The 24,839-nt window shown below is 39.2% G+C and overlaps 1 protein-coding gene across 4 annotated transcripts in view; it reads right to left on the bottom strand.

Moving 5' to 3' along the window:
* The window catches only part of LOC106058646 (uncharacterized), a 155,798-nt gene that overhangs the window by 71,460 nt on the left and 59,499 nt on the right, over positions 1–24,839 (bottom strand). For all 4 annotated transcript variants that reach the window (XR_008775902.1, XM_056017241.1, XM_056017243.1 and 1 more), the window contains exon 3: positions 2,724–2,828. Coding sequence is in view for 3 of the 4 variants with exons in the window: in XM_056017241.1 (XP_055873216.1) it covers positions 2,724–2,828 (105 nt within the window). In the remaining variant the exon portion in view is untranslated. The remainder of the gene's footprint in view (positions 1–2,723; positions 2,829–24,839) is intronic.

The raw sequence follows: 24,839 nt of genomic DNA, 5'->3' as shown, positions 1-24,839 counted from the left end.
GCATGGTCTGACAAGGAAATTTCACTTTTTTTTAAATTTTAAAAGACAAAGGAAATGTAAAAGTACTAAAAGCCAAGAATTTCAATTAAAACAAGCAATAAATGTTCCGTGCCCAGAGGAAGCCATTAAAGGGGGTGGGGGACATAATCTCAACCATTACCGGGATTAAATCTCCAGATCAACCACTAACTGTTTGTGAACTCCGCCGTGACCTTCAAACGGCAGTCCAGAGCGCATACCACACCATCAGGGTGCCATTCCGAAAGGTCCCAAAGCTAAGGCCTCTAATGCCCTCTAACAACAATAATATTGTCCCAAGGACAATAACTCTAACAAAGAAATGAAATCACAACAATTAAACGTAAAATTCGTCCCACCTTACAACCCAGATTCTTTCAACCATCTATTCACACAGAAAGATCAAACGGGAGCAACAAACTAAAATACTATTAAACATTGGTTGGACCGATATTAGAATATGCATTCCTCAGTTTAGGACCTCCCACAAGACGAGAAAGCATAAAGATTTAAGAACAGGCGCAAAATATACCCGTGCGATTTATAACAAATGAATATTTACCTTTAATAAGATTCTATAAGAGTAATACCATTAGTAAAGTCACTGAACTTAAAGACACTTCAAGACAAAGACTTGAAAGTAAACTAAACCATTAGTAACACAACCTGATAAAATACTCAGAAAACACAAAGATAAAGGCCCACTTCTTATTCAGTATGCTAGGACAAATTTGTACAAATTCTCCGTCTTCCCTAGCGCTATTAGAGCATGCAACGGTTTGCCTGAATCAGCCAGGAAAACCAACGACTTCTATTTTTGAGTTTTTAAGTCTCAAATAACCATGCACTATTACATTGACACATATACATGCGCATTTTGTCATTATCTTATAAGATAATTAAAATGTGTGCCCCCCCCCCCCCGCTCCACTAAGCACGCCGAGACCAACCGTCATAGAAGGCCAGAAGACGGACCTGCAACGTCGCAAACTGTGGGCAGTGGAGTCGTTGCCACGTCACAGGTCTGTACGATTCAGGCCAGTGTTAAGTCCTCCTTATAACGAATGGTCTCGGGCTAGCCTTAACAACGTAACATGTCAGCGATCTAGCGTCTAGAATATTCTAGACTGTAGAACAAGATCTTTTCCAAGAAGCGAACAAAGTAACTGAAGGATGTAAGATGAGAAGCAACTCTAATCTAGAAACTACAAACTAGTTTAAGGGGACACGGCCATGTCTGGCGATGCAACGAATGGGAACATGAACTCAAAAGGACACAGTACAAAAAGATTGCCAAGAAAAAAAAAATAAGTGGGTGGAAAATTCAGCGAATAAAAATAGTTCTGAACACAATGGGAGAAAGCTAAGATATATGTGTGTTTTTCTATGTACTTAGGTGTGTCATGCTACTGATGGGTGGCATTGTTAGTCCAGATGTGAGCCAATGTGTGTGTACGAGTTTGCTATTATGTGTATACACGTGAGTGTGTTTGTGTCTAAGATTGTTTCTGTACAAGTGGGAAAATGCGTGCTTAATTAGGTGTACATGTATGATGTATGTATGTATTGTTTGCAGGTGTAAATGTGTTTGTGTATGTAATTAGGTGTAAATGTATGCATATATTGAGTGCTGGTGTAGGTGTGTTTGTGTATGTAATTTAGGTGTAAATGTATGTGCGTATTGTGTGAATGTGTAAGATGGTGTGCTTATGTGTATTATATTGTATTAAGTATGTTTCAGTGTCAAAACATGTGCACATGTGCAGGTATTTGTGCGTGTAATAGTGTGCGAATGTGTGATTAATTGTGCCTATAAGCGGTGAAATGTATGTGTGTGAAATCTCGTGTGTGCGCAATTGTGTGTGTGTGTAGCAGTTCTTATGTGCGCATGTGTGTGTTATGATCAAAAAGGTATGCAAAACGTGAACAGCAAAACAGAAAAGAAAGGAGGAATACCTGAAAAAAATATAAGTAATAAAGAAGACAGACAGGCAGACAAACAGACAGACTAGACTAGGAGAGAAAGAAGAAAACAAAAGAGACAGAAAGAAAGAGAGAGTAGAGGGTAGAGTTGACAAAGACAAAGAGAGACAGAGAGAGCAAGTAAAAGGTATAGAGAGAGAGACAGAAAGACAGAGAGGGAGAGAGAGACAGAAAGACAGACATAGAGAGGGAGAGAGACAGAAAGGCAGGCAGAGAGAGGGAGAGAGAGAGAGACAGGCAGAGAGAGAGAGGGAGAGAAAAACAGGCAGAGAGAGGGAGAGAGAGAAATACAGACAGAGAGCGAGAGAGAGAGAAAGACAGGCAGAGAGAGCGAGAGAGAGAGAGAAAGACAGGCAGAGAGAGCGGGAGAGAGAGAAAGACAGGCAGAGAGAGAGACAGGCAGAGAGAGAGACAGACAGGTAGAGAGAGAAAGAGAGAAAGAAATGCAGAGAGAGGGAGAGAGAGACAGAAAGAAAGACAGAGAGAGGGAGAGAGAGACAAACAGAAAGACGGAGAGAGAGAGAGATAGACAGAGAGAGAGAGAGAGAAAGGCGGTGAGAGAGATAGAGAGTGAAGGAGAGAAACAGAAAGACAAGAAGAAAGAGACAGAAGAGAGATAAGAGAGCTGTAGGGAGATGAGAGAGGGTAAAAAAACAGAGAAAGAGAGGAGATAAAGAGAGTGTAGGCCTGTGTGCTCTCTGTGGTATATGAAATGCCCTTACCTTGTGTAGATAGTAAGCATAGGTGATGGCACAGACAGTGGAGTCCAGATCACAGGATTCATTCCCTAAGACCAGGTGAATCTTAAGTCTGGACTGTAGCTCACTCTGGGGACACACACACAAAGATAGAATCAGCTAAAACAAGACGCAAACAAAACATAACAGGAAACTACTTCAAGACCATCGTCTTTCACTTCAAGACCATCGCCTTTCAGTTCAAGCCCATCGCCTTTCAGTTCAAGACCATCGCCTTTCAGTTCAAGCTCATCGCCTTTCAGTTCAAGCCCATCGCCTTTCACTTCAAGACCATCGTCTTTCACTTCAAGACCATCGCCTTTCAGTTCAAGCCCATCGCCTTTCAGTTCAAGCCCATCGCCTTTCAGTTCAAGCTCATCGCCTTTCAGTTCAAGCCCATCGCCTTTCAGTTCAAGACCATCGCCTTTCAGTTCAAGCCCATCGCCTTTCAGTTCAAGCCCATCGCCTTTCAGTTCAAGCCAAGACCATCGCCTTTCAGTTCAAGCCCATCGCCTTTCAGTTCAAGCCAAGACCATCGCCTTTCAGTTCAAGCCCATCGCCTTTCAGTTCAAGCCCATCGCCTTTCAGTTCAAGCTCATCGCCTTTCAGTTCAAGCCCATCGCCTTTCAGTTCAAGCCCATCGCCTTTCAGTTCAAGACCATCGCCTTTCAGTTCAAGCCCATCGCCTTTCAGTTCAAGCCCATCGCCTTTCAGTTCAAGCCCATCGCCTTTCAGTTCAAGACCATCGCCTTTCAGTTCAAGACCATCGCCTTTCACTTCAAGCCCATCGCCTTTCAGTTCAAGCCCATCGCCTTTCAGTTCAAGCCCATCGCCTTTCAGTTCAAGCCCATCGCCTTTCAGTTCAAGCTCATCGCCTTTCAGTTCAAGCCCATCGCCTTTCAGTTCAAGCCCATCGCCTTTCAGTTCAAGCCCATCGCCTTTCAGTTCAAGCCCATCGCCTTTCAGTTCAAGCCCATCGCCTTTCAGTTCAAGACCATCGCCTTTCAGTTCAAGCCCATCGCCTTTCAGTTCAAGCCCATCGCCTTTCAGTTCAAGCTCATCGCCTTTCAGTTCAAGCCCATCGCCTTTCAGTTCAAGCCCATCGCCTTTCAGTTCAAGCCCATCGCCTTTCAGTTCAAGACCATCGCCTTTCAGTTCAAGCCCATCGCCTTTCAGTTCAAGCCCATCGCCTTTCAGTTCAAGACCATCGCCTTTCAGTTCAAGACCATCGCCTTTCACTTCAAGCCCATCGCCTTTCAGTTCAAGCCCATCGCCTTTCAGTTCAAGACCATCGCCTTTCAGTTCAAGCCCATCGCCTTTCAGTTCAAGCCCATCGCCTTTCAGTTCAAGACCATCGCCTTTCAGTTCAAGCCCGTCGCCTTTCAGTTCAAGCCCATCCATATCTACATGTCTGGTTCTTTCTATTAAACAGCCACTTTCAAACAGCTGATTCAAACTAAACAGCTTTCTAGAGAGAAAACAAAGGACTCCCCTATCACATCTAACTATGATCTAACTGTCCTAAATGGTAGAACTTTACCGAATTCTTCTCCTTCTAGAAATAGATCTACATGGAAGATAATGTCTTCGCCAAGACTCGAACCCTAGAATCCTCGGTTCTGAAACGAAGCGCATAACTACCCAGCCACCACACCCCCTAGATCTAAATCTAGCATTTCTTTTCTTTCTATCACGTGGGTGTATTACGTGAGGAGAAACTAAGCGTGAGGTCAGTGGCAGGCGTGGTCGAGAGGCTAAGTACAAACGTATTGTTGTAAACCTGGTGGTGACACAGATGGGGGTAGTGCTGTGTGTTTTTAGCCTACCCAAATAGCCACAGTCCAGCGCAGGACGAGCGGTCAACCGTGACCAGTGACAGTACACGCCAGTTCGGCAAGGACCAGTGTCGTAAATATTACGCACGCAAGTCACGGCGAAAGTGATCAACTGGAGTGGTCAAGAAGGTTCGAGGCCAGTAGAGACACTAGATAAGAGCGAGTGTGTCAGAATCACTTGACTTCACGTTACCTCGCAATGTGACCAGTACGAGGCGAGAACCAGCACGGTGTGTGAAGTCAGGCGGAGCAGAGACTAGGTTTTTGTAAAGACAGTGTTAATGTTGTTGCCAATTGTGATGTATTTGAAATTAAACTGACTGATACTTTGGAGCTCTGAGTTGTGAGGTTCTTTAAGTTCGTTGTGTCGTGTGGTGCAGTTAGCAGAGAGCCTGGACAGTAGGAGAGAACGTAACAGTACTTTGCTTAGCTACCTATAATAGCAGCACGGAAAAAAACTTCTCCCAGATACCCCCTCTCCCCACTGGTCCACAAATGAGATTAGACCAAAGCGCTCTGAGCATGCTACAAGCATGAAATTAACGCTATATAAAAGCTATTATATTATACAATATTATTGTCTGTTCCCGCGTACTGCTGTAGGTTTCATCGAGTTTTTAATGTTCCAGAGAAAAAAAACTTGAAATCCAAATATGTCAATCTACGGCCAGTGGGCCACATCCGGTACATCACGCGACCCTATTCGGCCCCTAGAACCTTCTGCCCTTAAAACATATGACAATTGTGTTGAGGCAAGTTTTTTTTAGCCTGAAAGGAAATTCAGTTTGACAACAAATGTCCACTTCAAAAAAAAAAAGATTACATCCTACGCGTCATGCATGTTAACCAATGACTTAAATTCTGCCAAGCCACTGGGTTTTCCTGTCTAGCTCAGACAACCCATTTCCATGCTCTAATAGCACTAGGGAAGAAGGAGCATTTTTAATAGATTTGTCCTAGCATATGGAATGAGAAGTGTGCCTTTGAGTATTTTATTAATGAACCCGGGCCAACGACCATTTAGGGGCCCACACCCAATGGCGTAACAACCAGGTGGCTAGGACCGGATTTACCTCAATGCAACATAAACTCTAGCTTAAGGCCTTCAAGAAATATTTAGTAGTTACATGCAATATCAGGGGCCCCATATCTCAAATACCTTAAAGCTTTTTCAGCTCTAAATACTGCACTGCATGGCGCGTAGGGGTTTCATATCACTTGGTCCCATGACTAATGACCGATAGTGGCCTGTCCTACACTGTAATTTTGTAAAAAAAAAAAAAAAAAAAAATTGTTAAAAATTAAAAAGTTTCCTTAAAATATACTAAACTTGATATTACTATCAAAACATTAACCCGTGTTTTCAGCTAGAGTCACTGTGAGGAACTGCTTTCATCTGGTTCATTGTAATGTGGTGACGGTATGTTGGTTTTGACATCTGGGTCCCATTTTGTCGTGTTTTTTTCCCTCTATGTCAGGGGTTCTCAACCTGTGGGTCGCGACCCCGTTTGGGGGTCGATAGACGATTTGCCAGGGGTCGCATAAGACCATCGAAAAAAATGGATTGTTATTGTCTATTCTTCTGTTGCTGTATGTGTGTGCGGAGGGGGTGGGGGGGGGGGGTCGCGGCAGAGTGGGGGATTGCAAAAAGGGGTCGCCGAGCCTAAAAGGTTGAGAACCGCTGCTCTATGTTAATTAAACCATTAATAGTATTAGGGGCCTACCTTTTTTTCTGCTTTTTTTTTTAAGCAAGCATTTTTTTTTTTTCAGTTTTCTATAAGCAGACATTAAGATTGTGACTTAAAATTAGATATTAACCAAGCCAAAGAAACATCCTGTTTTGTTACTTTGGGAAACGTTAAAGATGTTCACTTATCTTATCTTATATGATACAGACGTTACTTCCAAAAGAAAATCTTATCTTATCTTATATAATACAGACGTTACTTCAAAAAAGAAAATGATTACGTCCTACGCGTCATGCATTTAGTCATGCATGTTAACCAATGACCTAAATTCTGCCAAGTCACTGGTTTTCCTGGCTAGCTCAGGCAACCCATTCCATGCTCTAATAGCGCTAGGGAAGAAGGAATATTTGTACAAATTTGTCCTAGCATATGGGACAAGGAATGTGCCTTTATCTTTGTGTCTTTCAGAGTATTTTATTTAATTTTGTTTTTGTATTTGAAGATTATGGTTCAGTGTTTTATGTATAACTGCTACTTTACTTTTAAGTCTTCTATCCTGAAGGCTTTCTAAATTTAGTGATTTTACTAAAAGTGTTACTCTAGTCAAATGTGAATATTCGTTTGTTATGAATCTCACTGCTCTATTTTGTGTCTGTTCCAGTTTCTTAACGTTTTCTTGCCTAGGAGAATCTGAGGGGGTGACTAGTCTAGTACTGTACAGTTCCTCCCAGCCTTACTTTAGATTCTAGATGGCTTACTCAAGGCCAATAACTATGATCATATGTAACGTAATGCGTCTGACATATGTCGTTGTCACCATTAAAAACGTATCGAGGTCGCCAGATCGCAACAAAATATTTACACTCTTTCCAGCTGTCTGTGTAGAGCTAAAAATAATCTAAGGGAAGTGATAATTGTGAAGTAGGAAATAACGGAGCTGAATGGAACTCTTCAACTATTCCGTTACAAGCAGGCTTGAATAAGGTGGAGATTGTAAAGGTCCATATGCTACTATGCTACAAGTGAATCCTATTCCCGTGGATTCGTATTTCAAATTTATTTCTATTGTGTATCTGTACCCGAAGCAGGGGCTTATTCATTGTGTGATTCCAATTTAGGAAATTAAAATACTGTTATAACTGGTGATGGTGCGGGTAAGGGTAGTAGCGTGTGTGTGTGTATGTGTGTGGGTGTGTGTATAGTCAGCCGCTATTAGAGCATGGAATGGGTTGCCTGAGCTAGCCAGGAAAACCAGTGACTTGGCAGAATTTAGGTCATTGGTTAATATGCATGACTAAATGCATGACGCGTAGGACGTAATCATCTTCTTTTTTGAAGTAACGTCAGTATTATATAAGATAAGATAAGAAAAGAAATAGCCTCAGGCCAGCGCTAGACGAGCGCTCCACCGCAATGACTGGCAAAGTTTCAAGAAACATCTAAAGAGAACACTACTTAGGCCAGTCAGATACGGTCATGTGATCAACCAGTAGGGTCGCACGTCCGGTTCTAGAAGGCCAGCAAAGGACCCTATATAAGAGCGAATGTGTCAGAGTCAAGTCACTTCACGATACCTCGCGACTTCACAAGTACGAGTCTAGAACCAGTCCGGTGTGAAGTCGGTCCGGAACAGAGAATCGTGGACAAGTCCAGGGAAAGGAGGGGAGAGAGTAGGTTTTGATACGTTACGGGGGTGGTACGGTGCAGTGGTTATCTACGGTGAAGCTTCTGTGCAGCCAGTGTAACATTGTTGCTAATTTTACAGTACAGGCTGTAATTTAAGACATCAAAGTATTACGTTTTTTTTGTTGTTGTTTTTTTTTTAGCCCTGAGTTGTCAAGTTCTTTGAACTGATAGTGTCGTGTGGTGCAGTTTGCAAGAGAAACTGTATGGTGAGGGGCGTTCATATTCTATGTCTTAAATAAATTTTAGGGGAGAGTCATCGAAGTTGTTAGTAAACAAGTAGATAGAGATCCAGATTGGGCGCTATAGACTAGACATTTGGCTCCTGTGATAAATAAACTTTAGGGGAGAGTCATGGGAGTTATTGGTAAACAAGTAAATAGAGAGCGATCCAGATTGGGCGCTATATACTAAACATTTGGCTCCTGTGATAAATAAACTTTAGGGGAGAGTCATGGGAGTTATTGGTAAACAAGTAAATAGAGAGAGAGATCCAGATTTTGCGCTATATTCTAGACATTTGGCTCCTGTGATAAATAAACTTTGGCATGACAGAAAACGAACGTTTTAGATAGTGTACTTTCACAGATCAAGAGTTGCCTGGATTCGCTACCGACTATTTTAAAACACGACCTAATCAGCTGTTTTATTCTAGTTTCTGCGAGACATATTGATGTTGTATATTGATAGATCAGATGAGAGCCAACATAACCGAGGCCGTGTTTGTAAACAGTACCTCTGCCTCGTATCGACTAAAAGTGTGACACTTTGTCAACAGGTCGATGTCTCGATACTGCAATAGCGGCTAATCACTACCGTAGACGAGGCGTAATTTTCGGTTGAACATAATTGTCTGATGGTTTAACAGCGAGCTGGGGGACAAAGAATCGGTTCTGTGTTAACGACGTCGTCTAAACATGAGAGGGAAAGAATCGTGACCGCAAGGTGTCAGTATCGATACTAACATTCAGCTCGTGTGTACTAGATTTATGTTCTTAGAGCATGTACTCAGAGAGAGAGAGAGAGAGAGAGAGAGAGTTAGAGAGAGGAGAGAGAGAGAGAGAGAGAGAGAGAGAGAAACGGGTACGTGGTTATGTTAGAATAGAGACAGAGAAAGTGTAGAATATGGTTATGTAGGAGAAAGAGAAAGAAAGAGGAGTGTGGTTATGTAGGGGAGAGAGAGAGAAAGAAACGAAGAGAGAAAATGGAGTATGTGGTTATGTAGAAGAGAGAGAGAGAGAGAGAAAGTAGAGTATGTGGTTATGTAGAAGAGAGAGAGAGAGAGAGAGAAAGTAGAGTATATGGTTATGTAGAAGAGAGAGAGAGAAAGTAGAGTATGTGGTTATGTAGAAGAGAGAGAGAGAGAGAGAGAGAAAGTAGAGTATATGGTTATGTAGAGAGAGAGAGAGAAAGTAGAGTATGTGGTTATGTAAGGGGGAAAAGAGAGAGTGAAGTATGTAGTTATGTAGGGTGTTGAGAGAGAGAAAGAGAGAGAGAGAATGGTGTGATAGTAAGTGTAAATGTTTTGCGTGGCTGGTAGTGCAGTGTGTGTGCCTGTGTATGAAATGACCAGTGGACCTTGAGTGTACATGGTTGAGTGAACAGCAGTGTGTCAGGACTGTGTGTAAAAGGAGGTCAGTTTAGAGAACAAGGGGCTGGAGTAAAGAGCATAAATAGAGACTGTCACAGATTACATTATAGAATTGTTTGTACATTTCACTTTTTGAAAGTAATATAAGCCCTCGACATGAGTCTCGGGATTTAATCCTCAAATTTAGACACTTGACATTCAAGTCAGGATTTACCCAAGGGACGTAATTAGTATGTTTGAAATCTATTGGTTGATTTGAATTTAAACAAAGACATTTTTGAAAAGAGTTAGCGCCAGAGAATTGGCGGTAGTAAGAAGGAAAAGTCAGTCGATAAAATAATGTTCTTGTAGCTAGTCACTTTTCTAAGAGCTCTGATCTAAAGCCTTTGTAATATGTTCCATGCTCATTGATTTGTAATTTGTACATAAACTGTACTTACGTTGTGTTTAAATAAAGTTCCAGAGTTTTGTTTTATCAAAGAATCGTCAATTGTGATTCTAGATCGTCATTTTGTTAACTATTGAATTCAAGTAAAATCCCCGGCATAACAACACATCGTAACATCGTGCATGTTGTTACATCTGGCACAAGTGTTGTTACATTTGGCACTCTCCGACTAACAAAAGTTCATGGACAACTTTTAACGAAATTTATTCAAGATCTAGGACCAATTTCTAAACTCTTCAAAGGAACTTCATTCTTATTTAACGGAGGACAGAATTTCTGTGTTTAACAGGTCAGTTGGTTATCGATAATTCATTTATAAAGATTTTCGTTAGAGTTACGTCTAACTCACGAAATCTATTATTATATGTAATTGGCAAAAGGAATAAGACCAATATACAAATAACTGGCATTATTAAAAGACCAGTAAAGCAAATAACTGGCAATATAAAAGACCAGTAAAGCAAATAACTGGCAATAAAAAAGACCAGTAAAGCAAATAACTGGCAATATAAAAGACCAGTAAAGCAAATAACTGGCAGTATAAAAAAGACCAGTAAATCAAATAACTGGCGTTATAAAGAAGACCAGATTTAACCAACTGTTAAACCAGAAAAAAGTACATCGGCTCAATAGATCTATATATCAATCAAACGACTCCAGTAGTACTTCTACTGTAAAACAAAGTTCTACTTCATAGCCAGTTACGGCATAACTAACATTGATTTGTTATATTCAAAACGTTACTATATTTCTACATTCCAAGTTGGTATATTTTTCAACATGTCTCCAAAGACAAGAACACAAAGATGGTTTGATAATAAATTAGCTGAGTTCGGCAGAGAAAACGACAGAAGACGGCAAGAAGAACTAAAACGAGAATTATTAAAATTGAAAAATACCGAATTCAAAGCTGAACAAAAGAATGATGCAACATTAACAAGAATATACCAGAAAGTTCAATTAGGAAAGCGTACAGCATATCTCGAAGATGGATTTCTCAAGAAGTATATTATCCGCAAGTACAATGTAATTGAACAAATATATGTACCACAGAAGTACAGACAACAAATAATCAAAGCCAAGCATGAGTTTTATGAAACCTTACATATGAGTGTAACAAGTACTAAGAAGAGAATTGCCAAAGAATATTATTGGCCTAGCCTGACCAAAGATGTCAAGAAATACATTAGTAATTGTTCACATTGTCAACATGATTATTGTGAGAAGAAACAAACTCAAAAGAAAAGCAACATAACTAAAACAAAGAATGAACCAGACTACAAAGTCAGAATTGACAACAATGAATCTATGAATCATGACTCAAGCAAATATACAGGGACATCACTGCCTACTACATGTCCATCCCTACCTGTTATTATATGTCCATCCCTACCTGCTACTACATGTCCATCCCTACCTGACAATACAAGCCCACCTCTACCAAGTACTTTCCCATCCCTAACCACTGATGATGACTTCATACATCAAGACTTGAATAAGACTGCATCTGCATCAAATACTATGATATGCATTGAACATTTTTGCTACAATCAAGACAAGTCTCAAGAACCAGGAGCAGAAACTAAAGAAACTTATACTCAATCAACTTTGGCTATACCAGACAAAAGAAAAAAAACTATGCAACTTGACTCTAACACTCAAACAAGTATTCCTCATTTGAAAGAATGTGAGTCAACTCAAGAAGCCATTACAACCATGAACATTGGAAGTCAAAGAATATTACATGAACACATGAAATCAAGATGTTTTGCTCAAGGAGATCAAGTCAATTTACTGTTACCAGATTGGAGTAATAAGCTATTCTACAAATGGCAAGGTCCATTTACCATCACCAGAAAGATTTCCAACCTGCTTTATGAAATCAATGTCAACAAGTTTACCAGAGTATTTCATGTTCATATGTTTGAACATTACCATGAAACAGATAATGAAGACATCAAAGCAGAAGTTGAACATTTTACAAGCTTAGCAACTATTCCTGAGATAGATGTTTCATTACCAACATCAAATAACATTGACATTCCCAAGGTCATCACTCTGAATGACATAGCACTACAAACAGTGAAGAACATTAAAGTGTTTCCAGACCATGCAGATTTCTTTACCAGTGTTTCTGAGACATTTCCGGTTCTGCAATTTGAAAGCAACTCAGAGAGCAACAACATTGACAACACCAAGTTTCATCCTCCGTCCACTCAAGGGGCAACTTTTCTTCAGAAAGGAACAAATGAACTTCTTCAACATTGCTGTATTGACCGATTGAACTCAGACATGTTCAGTCATTGCTCTATTGAACATTCTAATGCAAAGCATTCTGCTACCATTGTTCTACAGCGTCAAAGTTCATCAACCAGAAAATTGAGTTTTGGTTTCGGACAGTTCTTATTTTCACCAAACTCAAACGCGGTTCAATCAGACATTATCTGTGAGATCAATATGACATGGAGACAACAGTTTCATAAACTGAAAGGCCTTTTCTTCAAGTTTAGAAAACGCGTACACACATCCATGACGGCAACTCAGAAGGGTTCTGAACTTGACACTTACATTTCATATATGTACTATACCATATTTAGTGTCACTTGATCCATTATCATTCATACTCGTCAAGGAAGAACAGTATTCAGTTGTACTTAATCAAATAATTTGTCTACTCATTTTTTCCACAGGTATTCTATATCAGATGTTACATTTATTTTAGCACCAAGCAACCCACTGAGGAAGGTCATTCATTCAAGATACTTTGTTTATTATGTTTCAGCATCTTTGCATATGACATGCATCAGACATTTTAATTTTTAAATCATGAGCATTTTATTTCAGGTATTTTATTTCAGGTATATTATTATTGCATATATCCTATTATAATAGTACATATACATGACAGACAATTGGAATTATTCATTGATTCACACATGTTGAGATTTATATCACGATGAGTATTATTATTCAGAAGATTGATCACATTGAGTATTATTTTCTCAGAAGATTGTCATGTACTATCACAATTATTTTTTCTATGTCAATTTTTCATATGCAATATATTTGTTTCCATGTAAACATTTTCACATTAGTACTAACCAAATGAGTTATAATGTCATATTTTAATTTCATCATGAAGCTTCATAACCTATTCAATTCAAGATTTAATTTATCCAAGTATTATGCTTTGTACAATTTTTGATATTGTTCATGACAAGCATTGTCTCATTTTCATAACCATTTCAATAGTGAGACAAGTGTTCAAAGTCATCAATAATTTTATTCTCTGCATTTACATTTTTTGTTGTTATCTCCAAGTTGACTTTATCTTGTCATATGTTACCTCAACCATTTTTCTATAGTTTCATGTATGGTATTTTGTGTATATTTAAATAATTTTAAATACATATGAGCATTTCTATTACCATACAAATGCTAAATGGAGAGGGGGGTAATATGTCACAGATTACATTATAGAATTGTTTGTACATTTCACTTTTTGAAAGTAATATAAGCCCTCGACATGAGTCTCGGGATTTAATCCTCAAATTTAGACACTTGACATTCAAGTCAGGATTTACCCAAGGGACGTAATTAGTATGTTTGAAATCTATTGGTTGATTTGAATTTAAACAAAGACATTTTTGAAAAGAGTTAGCGCCAGAGAATTGGCGGTAGTAAGAAGGAAAAGTCAGTCGATAAAATAATGTTCTTGTAGCTAGTCACTTTTCTAAGAGCTCTGATCTAAAGCCTTTGTAATATGTTCCATGCTCATTGATTTGTAATTTGTACATAAACTGTACTTACGTTGTGTTTAAATAAAGTTCCAGAGTTTTGTTTTATCAAAGAATCGTCAATTGTGATTCTAGATCGTCATTTTGTTAACTATTGAATTCAAGTAAAATCCCCGGCATAACAACACATCGTAACATCGTGCATGTTGTTACATCTGGCACAAGTGTTGTTACAGAGACTAATAAAATCATTGTGTTTATTGAAGCTCGTGTTGTTTTAGTGTGAAGTATGTGGTTATGTAGAAGACAGAGAGAGAGTGAAGTGTGTGGTTATGTAGGAGAGAGAGAGACAAACGGGCATGTTGTTATGAAATAGAAAGAGAGAAAGAGAAAGAAAGAGAGAGAGAGTCAAACATATGGTTATCAAGGAGACATAAAAGATCGTGAATGTGGCTATGTCAGCATTACGAAGCATGGATCTATGGATGTGCACGTATGGGACCTATGTAAATATGCACCGAATGTGTGTGTAAATGTGCACCGTGTGTACTTGTGTGTGCATGGCATGTATGTAGATCTCAATTCAATGTATTGATCGACATCCGCCAGAAGGAAATGACGTGAAAGAGCTAAACCCCCCCCCCCCCCCCAGGAGGTGGGAAGCTGAAGGACAAGACAGATGGAAGGAGGCAGAACAAGCACGCGCAGCAGAGCCAAGCAAAATGGTGACACAAGTTTTGATCAACATCGCCCTTCTACTCCCGCCCCACAGGGTAGCTGTTAATCAAATACAGATTATTGAATAATATTTTCTCACATAAAAAATGCTCTTAATCATGCAGAAGTTTCATTTGATTATCTGTAGCGTGTTTTTAATTTATGATTAATCCCAGGGTTCGAATCCCAACGTCAAGCAGCTTCACCATTCACCAAAAGATGTTCGAAAAAAAAAATTGAGGGGGGGGGGGTAATAGCGGACACACGATAAAATATATACAAAAAAAGAAGACAAAGAAATTAAAGAGACTATTCTACAGTTTGAGGAGAAACTTTTTTTTAAAACAAGTTGTACCATACAGATTTGTTATGGGTTTTAAAAATAACTGAAAATTACAACAGCTTAAACCGCATTAAAATTCAAATGTCCGTCCCAATAACGCGCCTTCATCATCTCCTAATTAAGAAGAATAAATACGATGAAATAAATTGGTTTTAAAATTTTGAATATTTTACAACCAATTTGATTCCTTCATATATCTGAATATTTATATCAAAGATTAGTCTTCAAAAAATAAAGGAGAAAAAACAACAACATTGGACGACATCGACACAATCATGTAAGAAAAGATAAACCATTGCTGAAAACAGTTGAAAAGTTGTAAAGAAGTCAGCGTTGAAGACCCGCACAAACGAAATCAAACCCATTAGGAATAACGGAACAGACGAAATATTTGTTTCTCAAAAAAAATATTTTTCGTCAGAAATGTGAGACCAAATGTGTATAGATGCTGTTTATACAAATGAACATGTTGGTACAGGGTTGCCTCAGTCGAAGAGTTTAATCACAAAACAAAGCCACCCGCCAAAAGTAAAGTGCAGAACAAGTGTGTCACTCGAGTCGCCATAGGTCAACACTAACAAGTCAGAGAGTAGAACGAAGGATCAAAAAGAAGCAGGTGCAATTAAAGACACGCTTAACTCTTTCTCTCCGTAATTATTTACCACATTCTGGTGGAATCAACGCTGGTATCGTCAGTTAGGAGAGAAAGAGTTAAAGATGCCAAGAAACCAAGTGAAAAGAAATAGAGTTAAGTCAAAAATGGCAGTCGTACAAACATACGTTTCTTTTATCTGGTATTGAGAACACCTGATCAAATTGACTCATTGGGAATTTAAACTAGTACATAACGTAAGCCTCTCTTATCACCTATTGAGAACACCTGATCAAATTGACTCATTGGGAATGTACATAATAATACATAAGCCTCTCTTACCTCGTATTGAGAACACCTGATCAAATTGACTCAACTAATGCATAATGTAAGCCTCTCTTATCTCTTATTGAGAACACCTGATCAAATCGACTCATTGGGAATTTAAACTAATGCATAACGTAAGCCTCTCTTATCTCTTATTGAGAACACCTGATCAAATTGACTCATTGGGAATTTAAACTAATGCATAACGTAAGCCTCTCTTAACTCTTATTGAGAACACCTGATCAAATTGACTCATTGGGAATTTAAACTAATGCATAACGTAAGCCTCTCTTATCTCTTATTGAGAACACCTGATCAAATCGACTCATTGGGAATTTAAACTAATGCATAACGTAAGCGCCTCTTATCACCTATTGAGAACACCTGATCAAATTGACTCATTGGGAATTTAAACTAATACATAACGTAAGCCTCTCTTATCTCGTATTGAGAACACCTGATCAAATTGACTCATTGGGAATTTAAACTAATGCATAACGTAAGCCTCTCTTATCTCGTATTGAGAACACCTGATCAAATTGACTCATTGGGAATTTAAACTAATACATAACGTAAGCGCCTCTTATCACCTATTGAGAACACCTGATGAAATTGACTAATTGGGATTTTAAACTAATGCATAACGTAAGCGTCTCTTATCACCTATTGAGAACACCTGATGAAATTGACTCATTGGGAATTTAAACTAATACATAATGTAAGCCTCTTATCACCTATTGAAAACACCTGGTCAAATCGACTAATTGGGAATGCACATATTTTAAGAGCATTATTGATCGTACATTCTAGAAATTTTTCATACTATCAGTTCATTGCATTTTTTTTCATAACAAAATATGAATAATAAACAAGGTTACAAAGACAGTTTGTGTGGAGACTCAAAATCAGCCCCCGAAGTGGTCCACCCAGGCAGGTAAAAAGGCAGAATTAAATATTTTCAGAGAGAACATCAGAATGAAATTCTATCAAAGACAAATGACAGAGAAGAAATGAGATAGAAGATTGACGGATCCTGTGTGGTGCCCCAGCGGTCCACAGACCAAAGGATAGGTGAAAGTGAATGTGAAGTTAGATGTGAACCTGGCCTAACTAATGTCTTATAATGAATGTATAATTGCTCTAATTGTTTTGTAAAAGGACAATCTCTTATTCCTCAAAAAAAAAAAACATTTCCGTAAAATAAAAATTCGTTTAGTTCAGTGTTCTGTCGGCATAGTGTTTAGTTCACGCGATAATATGTAAAACTACTTATTAATTGTTGTTTTAAATTGTGTTCAACTTATATGCAACACTAAACAGATTTTTTCTCTTAAAAAGAAGTTAACTTTTTTTTTTTTTTTTTGTAAATGTAGTAGTTGGTATAACAGAACTTACTTAACAAAAAATCTAAAACCGTTTGCATAAATGTGTTAAAAATATGGTCCACACCTATGTATCCCCTAATTAAGAGCCTCCAGTGTTTGTTACTATTAATAGTGAATAGTTGTAAAAGTGGTGTATTTTTATGAAAAAAACAACTGCTTGCATAAGTGATTTAAAATATTTGATTATTCGCTTTCAGAAAAGAAAAAAGTAGCCGTAGCATCAGAACTTTTAATGGTCTAATATATTATGATATCGGATTTCACTACCTTTTCTAGTTTACGAGATCTAGAAGGGCCGGACGGGCAAACATTCCACATAAAAATAAAAGTGTCTTTTTACCTTTCGGGGGCCGCTAAAAACGCACATCACTTACAATGTGACATTTGACTAGAGTAACACTTTTAGTAAAATCATTAAATTTAGAAAACCTTCTAGATAGACGACTTAAAAGTAAAGTAGCAAATCATACATTAAACACTGAACCATAATCTTGAAATACAAAAACAAAATTTAATAAAATACTCAGAAAGACACAAAAATAAACGCAAATTTCTCGTTCCATATGCTAGGACAAATTTGTACAAGTGCTCCTTCTTCCCCAGTGCTATTAGAGCATGGAATGGGTTGCCTGAGCTAGCCAGGAAAACCAGTGACTTGGCAGAATTTAAGTCATTGGTTAATATGCATGACTAAATGCATGACGCGTAGGACGTAATCATCTTCTTTTTTGAAGTAACGTCAATAAGTTTTGTATCTGTGTAAGGAATCAAGATTTAATATTTAATAGAACTTGGTTATTGTTCATTTCTTGGTTATGACTAGTTGCATGCCAACATAAAGAATTGTTCTCACTCGTACAATTCACTCTCATTCTTTCTCAATAAGAGTAAGTCCTGTACAGTTCCGTTCTAAATGCATCACATCCTGTGAAGGACTCGTGACAAATGGATGCAACGATAAATCTTGAAACCCCATCTCAGGGTTCAATACTTGGAGAGGCAGTCGTAAAACACTCAAAGAGACTAGCAATGAGCGGTGTCCTGTTTATATTGTAATAACTTAAGGGAGGCAACTCAACGAGGACATAGACGTTTATTTACACGGAGACATGACAAACACAAAGGGCATCTGCCTTGAGTACAGCATCTCCATATTGGCTCTCTCCACTTGGGCGGAAATCGTTAGTCTCTTATGTCAACATCCGACTTGTCTGGTCACTGATAGTGCGCACCTTCTTTCTGCACTATCTTGGATGGCGGTGCGCATGGCAAAGTCATAACAATATATTAGGTGGTGACCGACCGAACTGTAAACCACCACGCCTACAAACTGATGGTCTCGGGAGCGAATCTCAGTCCGTTATTATTTTTTTTTGTATCGATTATCCTAATGTAAAAGATTTTTGGTCATTGTGCTGTACACACGACATCCTCGTTAACAGTTCGCCACAGTACCAATACAACGTCACATCATGTGTTTCCGAAGGATAAAAGATTCACGAAGACATTGTATACGCCAACGCGGCCATTTGTATTAAACGTGGACAAAAAGACCCCGAAAAAAACAACAACAATAGATGCACAATCAGCTTTAAATTATCATAGTTGGCAACACCGGTCTCTTTCTCTTTTTTTTTTAAAAAACATGATTAAATCATTTATAACGGAAGGCACGGAGCATCCAATAAAACTGGTTTGTTTGTTTTTCCAACACGCACACACACACTAAAAACAAATGATGAAGCTTTTGTTGTTCTATTTATTTATTTTTTAGGGGAGTGGGGTCTAAGAAAGATTTCAAATTGGCAAGGCGTGGGTGAAAATAGCTGTTATGAGAGACACGTGTAAGCTAAGACAAGGGACACAATACAGCTGCTAAGACAGCAGACGATATTTGTGCATTGCATGCTGGGACAATCGGAACAAGCATCCAATAATTGATGAGCTATCAAAAACTGTCAAAACTGTAACCTAGCAACTAATCGTCCGATTCAATTTTTTTTTACTGCGATATAAAGCTCAAAATTCCAAAGCTTCACCGAGGGTTCGAACTGGCGACTCCTCGGAATCCAATCGCTTAACCACTCTGCCATTTCTAAGACTAAGACTGCTTTATTGATCCTTATGGAAATTTGTTGTGATTCGCCTCTTTGTCGAATGTAAATCATAGAAACCTTGTGTCTTTTAACTTCTTCCCTTAGGAGGTAACTAGGGAGGGTGGAGAGGTTGGGGAGGGGGGAAGAGGTTGGGCAGTCTTTGTAGCACTGACGATTTATCTTTGCACACCTTTAAGTCACATGCTTTCATAAATAGCGCAACGTTCATCTTTACAGCATGCTCAAAGCGCTGTGGTTCAAATCAGTTTAGTGAATGAGTGTATGTATGTGCTTGTGTGTGGAGAAGGGGGTTTCTGGGAGGTTTCCGTGCTGCCTTTAGGCGCTCAGCAAACATAACTCGGCTCGAGTCAGGATTCGAACTCAGAGCCCCCTTTTGTTAAATAGCAAGCCGTAGCCAAGGGATTATGGCCTCCTGCATCTGGTGATCGGCTTGCGGATCAAATATGTCTCCCGCACTTGGTTTACGTGACGCACCGCCGAAAAAAATAAAGTCAAATCCTATGAAAGCGATCCTCTACGCGTTATTGGGCAGAACTTTCGATGGGCCGGAAACGACCCCTGGGTCGTAGTTTGGTCATCACTGCTCAAAATCGATTTTTTTTTTAAATTTACTTCTAATAATTATTCATGTAATAAATAAATCCATCCCGACCCGATACGGGCCATTGCTAGTAACACTAAATACAAGCGGGATTGGAAGGGCTGGTCCATGGTTACAAAAGATTTTTTAATGAAAGATTTAAAAAAACGAACAAGAGGAAAAAGACAAGAATGAATGTTGGGAAGAATATGGAGAGATGGAAGGAATCAAAAGAAAACAGCACATGGAATCCAACAGGAAATGCAAAGAATAAGAAAGAATGAAAACAAAAAAGTTCGAGACGGACAATGGCCTGGACAAGACAAAGAGATGACTAGGCCGAAAGAAACAGACTTTGACGAAGAAAAGTATAAGGAGAGGGTGGGGGCGGGACAATGAAGTTAATGATGAATTGAATCAAAGAATAGGGGAGGGGGAGATGCCGATGGTAATGAAATGCACCGGGGATCAGATGCGATCAATCCAGACAGAACCAGTTCGAAGTTATTATATATGAATGTTGAGACCAGCGTGAGTTACTAGGAATTGTTTCAAGTGGAAAGATTGGTGTATAAACTAACCACCACGACAAGATTGGTGTATAACTAACCACCACGACAAGATTGGTGTATAAACTAACCACCACGACAAGATTGGTGTATAACTAACCACCACGACAAGATTGGTGTATAACTAACCACCACGACAAGATTGGTGTATAAACTAACCACCACGACAAGATTGGTGTATAAACTAACCACCACGACAAGATTGGTGTATAACTAACCACCACGACAAGATTGGTGTATAACTAACCACCACGACAAGATTGGTGTATAACTAACCACCACGACAAGATTGGTGTATAAACTAACCACCACGACAAGATTGGTGTATAAACTAACCACCACGACAAGATTGGTGTATAACTAACCACCACGACAAGATTGGTGTATAACTAACCACCACGACAAGATTGGTGTATAAACTAACCACCACGACAAGATTGGTGTATAAACTAACCACCACGACAAGATTGGTGTATAAACTAACCACCACGACAAGATTGGTGTATAAACTAACCACCACGACAAGATTGGTGTATAAACTAACCACCACGACAAGATTGGTGTATAAACTAACCACCACGACAAGATTGGTGTATAAACTAACCACCACGACAAGATTGGTGTATAACTAACCACCACGACAAGATTGGTGTATAAACTAACCACCACGACAAGATTGGTGTATAACTAACCACCACGACAAGATTGGTGTATAACTAACCACCTCGATAAGATTGGTGTATAAACTAACCACCACGACAAGATTGGTGTATAACTAACCACCACGACAAGATTGGTGTATAACTAACCACCACGACAAGATTGGTGTATAACTAACCACCACGACAAGATTGGTGTATAAACTAACCACCACGACAAGATTGGTGTATAAACTAACCACCACGACAAGATTGGTGTATAACTAACCACCTCGATAAGATTGGTGTATAAACTAACCACCACGACAAGATTGGTGTATAACTAACCACCACGACAAGATTGGTGTATAACTAACCACCACGACAAGATTGGTGTATAAACTAACCACCACGACAAGATTGGTGTATAAACTAACCACCACGACAAGATTGGTGTGTAACTAACCACCACGACAAGATTGGTGTATAACTAACCACCACGACAAGATTGGTGTATAACTAACCACCACGACATGATTGGTGTATAAACTAACCACCACGACAAGATTGGTGTATAAACTAACCACCACGACAAAATTGGTGTATAAACTAACCACCACGACAAGATTGGTGTATAACTAACCACCACGACAAGATTGGTGTATAACTAACCACCACGACAAGATTGGTGTATAACTAGCCACCACGACAAGATTGGTGTATAAACTAACCACCACGACAAGATTGGTGTATAAACTAACCACCACGACAAAATTGGTGTATAAACTAACCACCACGACAAGATTGGTGTATAACTAACCACCACGACAAGATTGGTGTATAAACTAACCACCACGACAAGATTGGTGTATAAACTAACCACCACGACAAGATTGGTGTATAACTAACCACCACGACATGATTGGTGTATAAACTAACCACCACGACAAGATTGGTGTATAACTAACCACCACGACAAGATTGGTGTATAAACTAACCACCACGACAAGATTGGTGTATAAACTAACCACCACGACAAGATTGGTGTATAACTAACCACCACGACAAGATTGGTGTATAACTAACCACCACGACAAGATTGGTGTATAACTAACCACCACGACAAGATTGGTGTATAACTAACCACCACGACAAGATTGGTGTATAAACTAACCACCACGACAAAATTGGTGTATAAACTAACCACCACGACAAGATTGGTGTATAAACTAACCACCACGACAAGATTGGTGTATAAACTAACCACCACGACAAGATTGGTGTGTAACTAACCACCACGACAAGATTGGTGTATAACTAACCACCACGACAAGATTGGTGTATAACTAACCACCACGACAAGATTGGTGTATAACTAACCACCACGACAAGATTGGTGTGTAACTAACCACCACGACAAGATTGGTGTATAACTAACCACCACGACAAGATTGGTGTATAACTAACCACCACGACAAGATTGGTGTATAAACTAACCACCACGACAAGATTGGTGTATAACTAGCCACCACGACAAGATTGGTGTATAAACTAACCACCACGACAAGATTGGTGTATAAACTAACCACCACGACAAAATTGGTGTATAAACTAACCACCACGACAAGATTGGTGTATAACTAACCACCACGACAAGATTGGTGTATAACTAACCACCACGACAAGATTGGTGTATAACTAGCCACCACGACAAGATTGGTGTATAACTAACCACCACGACAAGATTGGTGTATAACTAACCACCACGACAAGATTGGTGTATAACTAACCACCACGACAAGATTGGTATATAACTAACCACCACGACAAAATTGGTGTATAACTAACCACCACGACAAGATTGGTGTATAACTAACCACCACGACAAGATTGGTGTATAACTAGCCACCACGACAAGATTGGTGTATAAACTAACCACCACGACAAGATTGGTGTATAAACTAACCACCACGACAAGATTGGTGTATAAACTAACCACCACGACAAGATTGGTGTATAACTAACCACCACGACAAGATTGGTGTATAACTAACCACCACGACAAGATTGGTGTATAACTAACCACCACGACAAGATTGGTGTATAACTAGCCACCACGACAAGATTGGTGTATAAACTAACCACCACGACAAGATTGGTGTATATCTAACCACCACGACAAGATTGGTGTATAACTAACCACCACGACAAGATTGGTGTATAACTAGCCACCACGACAAGATTGGTGTATAAACTAACCACCACGACAAGATTGGTGTATAAACTAACCACCACAAGATTGATGTATAAACTAACCACCACGACAAGATTGGTGTATAAACTAACCACCACGACAAGATTGGTGTATAACTAACCACCACGACAAGATTGGTGTATAAACTAACCACCACGACAAGATTGGTGTATAAACTAACCACCACGACAAGATTGGTGTATAAACTAACCACCACGACAAGATTGGTGTATAAACTAACCACCACGACAAGATTGGTGTATAAACTAACCACCACGACAAGATTGGTGTATAAACTAACCACCACGACAAGATTGGTGTATAAACTAACCACCACGACAAGATTGGTGTATAACTAACCACCATGACAAGATTGGTGTATAAACTAACCACCACGACAAGATTGGTGTATAACTAACCACCACGACAAGATTGGTGTATAACTAACCACCTCGATAAGATTGGTGTATAAACTAACCACCACGACAAGATTGGTGTATAACTAACCACCACGACAAGATTGGTGTATAACTAACCACCACGACAAGATTGGTGTATAACTAACCACCACGACAAGATTGGTGTATAAACTAACCACCACGACAAGATTGGTGTATAAACTAACCACCACGACAAGATTGGTGTATAACTAACCACCTCGATAAGATTGGTGTATAAACTAACCACCATGACAAGATTGGTGTATAACTAACCACCACGACAAGATTGGTGTATAACTAACCACCACGACAAGATTGGTGTATAAACTAACCACCACGACAAGATTGGTGTATAAACTAACCACCACGACAAGATTGGTGTGTAACTAACCACCACGACAAGATTGGTGTATAACTAACCACCACGACAAGATTGGTGTATAACTAACCACCACGACAAGATTGGTGTATAAACTAACCACCACGACAAGATTGGTGTATAAACTAACCACCACGACAAAATTGGTGTATAAACTAACCACCACGACAAGATTGGTGTATAACTAACCACCACGACAAGATTGGTGTATAACTAACCACCACGACAAGATTGGTGTATAACTAGCCACCACGACAAGATTGGTGTATAAACTAACCACCACGACAAGATTGGTGTATAAACTAACCACCACGACAAAATTGGTGTATAAACTAACCACCACGACAAGATTGGTGTATAACTAACCACCACGACAAGATTGGTGTATAAACTAACCACCACGACAAGATTGGTGTATAAACTAACCACCACGACAAGATTGGTGTATAACTAACCACCACGACAAGATTGGTGTATAACTAACCACCACGACAAGATTGGTGTATAACTAACCACCACGACAAGATTGGTGTATAACTAACCACCACGACAAAATTGGTGTATAAACTAACCACCACGACAAGATTGGTGTATAAACTAACCACCACGACAAAATTGGTGTATAAACTAACCACCACGACAAGATTGGTGTATAAACTAACCACCACGACAAGATTGGTGTATAACTAACCACCACGACAAGATTGGTGTATAACTAACCACCACGACAAGATTGGTGTATAACTAGCCACCACGACAAGATTGGTGTATAAACTAA

Source organism: Biomphalaria glabrata, chromosome 18 (assembly GCF_947242115.1).
Source record: "Biomphalaria glabrata chromosome 18, xgBioGlab47.1, whole genome shotgun sequence".
Classification (NCBI taxonomy): Eukaryota; Metazoa; Mollusca; class Gastropoda; family Planorbidae; genus Biomphalaria; species Biomphalaria glabrata.
This window is presented reverse-complemented; position numbering and strand designations above follow the sequence as displayed.